The sequence below is a fragment of the Calidris pugnax genome, unplaced genomic scaffold, assembly GCF_001431845.1.
Source record: "Calidris pugnax isolate Ruff unplaced genomic scaffold, ASM143184v1 scaffold810, whole genome shotgun sequence".
Lineage (NCBI taxonomy): Eukaryota > Metazoa > Chordata > Aves > Charadriiformes > Scolopacidae > Calidris > Calidris pugnax.
The window spans coordinates 9941-13323 of record NW_015091467.1 but is presented as its reverse complement, the minus strand read 5'-3'; the positions used below and the strand labels follow the sequence as shown (position 1 = coordinate 13323).

Below are 3383 nucleotides of genomic sequence, written 5' to 3'. Positions count from 1 at the left end.
CCCCATCTCCCCTTTTTTTAACCCACTCCTTGCCCTGTCCCCCCTTTTCCAGCCCCATCTCCCCTTTTTTACCCCACTCCCTGCCTTTCCCCCCCTCTTTCAGCCCCATCTCCCCTTTTCTTACCCCACTCCCTGCCCTTTCCCCCCTCTTCCAGCCCCATCTCCCCTTTTCTTACACCACTTCCTGCCTTTTTCCCCCTCTTCCAGCCCTGTCTCCTTTTTCCTTACCCCATTCCCAGCCCCACTCCCTGCCCCACACCTCCTCACCCCACTCTTTGCCTCCTGCTCCTGCAGGGACTCCCAGGGGAGCGAGGTCTGCCCGGTCCCACAGGGAAACCCGGCCCCAAGGTAGGTGGGAGCCTGGCCACAGGGTCCTCAATGTCCCCCACGTCCCCATCTCCCCTTGGCCATGGGTCTGATGTGGGGCAGTGGGGATGGGGGGGGTCTTCGCTGTCGTCCTCAGCCTGTTTATATCTCCCCAGGGAGACCCTGGCCATGATGGAGCCCCCGGCGCCGTGGGAGAGAAGGTAAATGGGGGGTGTCCTCCTTTAAAAACACCCCAAAAAGGGACTGAGCGTGGGGAAAAGGGGGTGCTGGGTGTGGGGAGTGGGTCTGGGCGCTGTGGGGCTGTGGGGAAAGCCCCCCTGCTGCTGACTGTGGGTTTTCTCTCCCTCCCACAGGGTCCCCAAGGTCCGCAGGAACCCAATGGCTTCCCAGGCACAAAGGGTCCCCTCGTAAGTGGTGGGCCTCCTTTAAAAACACCCCAAAAAGGGACTGAGCGTGGGGAAAAGGGGGTGCTGGGTGTGGGGAGTGGGTCTGGGCGCTGTGGGGCTGTGGGGAAAGCCCCCCTGCTGCTGACTGTGGGTTTTCTCTCCCTCCCACAGGGTCCCCAAGGTCCGCAGGAACCCAATGGCTTCCCAGGCACAAAGGGTCCCCTCGTAAGTGGTGGGGGGGGACCCCCACGATGTGGGGGGCAGAGCTGGGCTGGCACATCCTTCTCCTTCTGCTGCACCCCATGGGGTGCAGGCAGGAGAGGGGGGAGCCTGGTTATGCCCCCCCCAAACCCCGTTACCTCTGCTCCTGTCCAGGGTCCCGCCGGGAAGGACGGTTTGCCAGGACACCCGGGCCAGCGTGCGGAGCCGGTGGGTCCTCTCCCTCCCTTTTTTTTGGGGGGGGTGTGTGGGTGTGGGACACCTTGAAACACCCACTTTTAACCTCTCTCTCCTCTGCAGGGGTTTCATGGCAAAACCGGCCCCCCCGGCCCCACAGGGGTGGTGGGACCCCAGGTGAGTACCCAGGATGGATGTGTTTGCGTTGAAGGGAACCCGATGAACCCCCAGAGCTCACCCTGCTCTCTCCCCACAGGGGAAATCAGGCAAGACAGGGCCCGTGGGAGAAAGGGGGCACCCAGGACCCCCCGGCCCCCCCGGGGAACAGGGCCTGCCTGGAGCTGCTGGCCGAGAAGGAGCCAAGGTAGGAGCCGCGCCGGGGGGCCGGCTGCTCGCCTGGACCCCCACAAACCAGAGCTCAGTGGGGCTGGGTCCTCCTCTGAGCTCTGCAGGACACAGAGAAGACTCTTCCCAGCTTGGTGGGGATGGAGCAAAGCTTTCTGGTTCTTCTCTCCTCCTAGCAGGGTGACCCTGGCCCCGCTGGCATCCCCGGTAAGAGCGGTCCCCCAGGGATCCGTGGCTTTCCTGGCACACGGGGGGCACCCGGAGAGACGGTGCTGTGCTGGGACACATCCTGGTATGGTCCTGGGAGGGGGAAGTAGGGTCCTTTCCAACCATCTTCCCTCCTCTCCTCCAGGGTCCACCTGGCTTGAAGGGTGGGGAAGGTCCCCCCGGGCCCCCCGGACCCACGGTGAGTACAAAGCATCACAATATTTGAGGGGTTCCCTGGAGTTTTGGGGTGTCCCTTGGAATATATATGCTCATTCAAGCAATTTTTGCTGGAAATCCTTGGTGTTGATGAAGAGAAGGGTTTCTTTGGAGAGGAGGAAGACTTCTGGGGCCTTCAACTAGGGCCTTCTTCCCTCCACCCCACCTCTGTCTTCTCCCCAGGGTTCTCCCGGAGAGCAAGGCCCCACGGGGACTGCTGGAGGCATTGGACTGCCAGGCCGGGGGGGTTCACAGGGCCCCCCAGGTCCTGTGGGTGAGAGGGGCTCCTCGGTAGGTGCTTGGGGTGTTTGGGGTGAGGCAGGAGATGTGGGGCAGCGCTGGGACAGGCCGTGGGTCCCGGCCAGCCCTGCTCTCAGCCCTTCCCCTCCTTCTCCACAGGGTGAGCGAGGTCCCATGGGTCCTCCCGGATACGATGGCATCCAGGGCCCCGTGGGGCTGCCGGGTCCAGGTGGCCCCCCCGGCCCTGCTGGAGAAGATGGGGACAAGGTAGGTCAGGGGGACACAATTTGGTACCTCCAGACATGGCTCCAAGCTCAGGGGACAGACTTTGGGGACAAGTCCCCTCCCAGAGGGCACATCCGCTCCGGAATGGGGTAGATTTTCCCTCTGGCTTCCTGGGAGCGGGGATTCCCCGGGCTGTTGATCCTGGCAGGATTCCTTGGCATCGCTTCCCAGGTGGTGGCAGGTTTCCCCGGAGCTGGCAATTCCTTGGCCGTGGCTCCCGAGCCGTGGCAGCTTTCCCTGGCCTCCAACTCTCCCTCCTCTCCGCTCTCACCAGTTTCCCTTTGCCACAGGGTGAGATGGGGGTCCCTGAACAGAAAGGCAGCAAAGGGGACAAGGAAGAAGCGATGAGTGCCAGGGGGGGCTGCTTTGCCCCCTGGGGGGGCTGCTCTTGCCCCCTGGAAGGGCTCCTCTGCCCCCTGGGGGGGCTTCTTCCAGGGGCAGAGCGGCTCCGGGAGCAGAGGGAAGTGGGAGAAATGAGTGCTGGGGGGGCTGCTCTGCCCCAGGGAGGGTTCTCCTGAGGGCAGAGCGAGGTGGGAGATGTTTGGGGGCTGCCCTAAACCCTGTGTGGGTGCTCCTGACCCACAGGGCCCCCCGGGACCCCCAGGAATCCAAGGACCCATTGGGCACCCCGGCCCCGCGGTGAGTAGGGGGTGCTGAGCATCCTTCCCCACCCCATTTATTCCCTCGACTGAACCCCCCCCCACACACACTTTCCCTCTTGGCTCTTTTCCCTGCCCTCCTGCCCCACATATCGGGGTCTCTGTGGGGCAGGTGGGGGCTGACCCAAACCTTTGCCTTCTCAGGGGGCGGACGGGGAGCCGGGGCGCCGCGGGCAGCAGGGGATGTTTGGGCAAAAAGGAGACGAGGGATCACGGGGGCACCTTGGCCTCAGTGGCCCCCCTGGCCTGCAGGTAAGGAGGGGAGAGGAAGGGGGGGCTTGGGTCTGATGGGATGGCGGGGGGACAAGGGACAGTGGGGGGG

The 3383-nt window shown here is 64.1% G+C and overlaps 1 protein-coding gene across 1 annotated transcript; it reads left to right on the top strand.

The window, feature by feature from the left end:
• Positions 1 to 247: 247 nt before the first annotated feature.
• Positions 248 to 3313, top strand: LOC106899762 (collagen alpha-1(V) chain-like; the record flags this gene model as incomplete). Its single annotated transcript, XM_014961679.1, has 12 exons — positions 248 to 348; positions 483 to 527; positions 681 to 734; positions 1089 to 1142; positions 1233 to 1286; positions 1366 to 1473; positions 1631 to 1661; positions 1807 to 1860; positions 2061 to 2168; positions 2277 to 2384; positions 2988 to 3041; positions 3206 to 3313. Coding segments are annotated over exons 2-12 (765 nt in total), but the record flags the coding sequence as incomplete, so codon positions are not given.
• Positions 3314 to 3383: the final 70 nt, after the last annotated feature.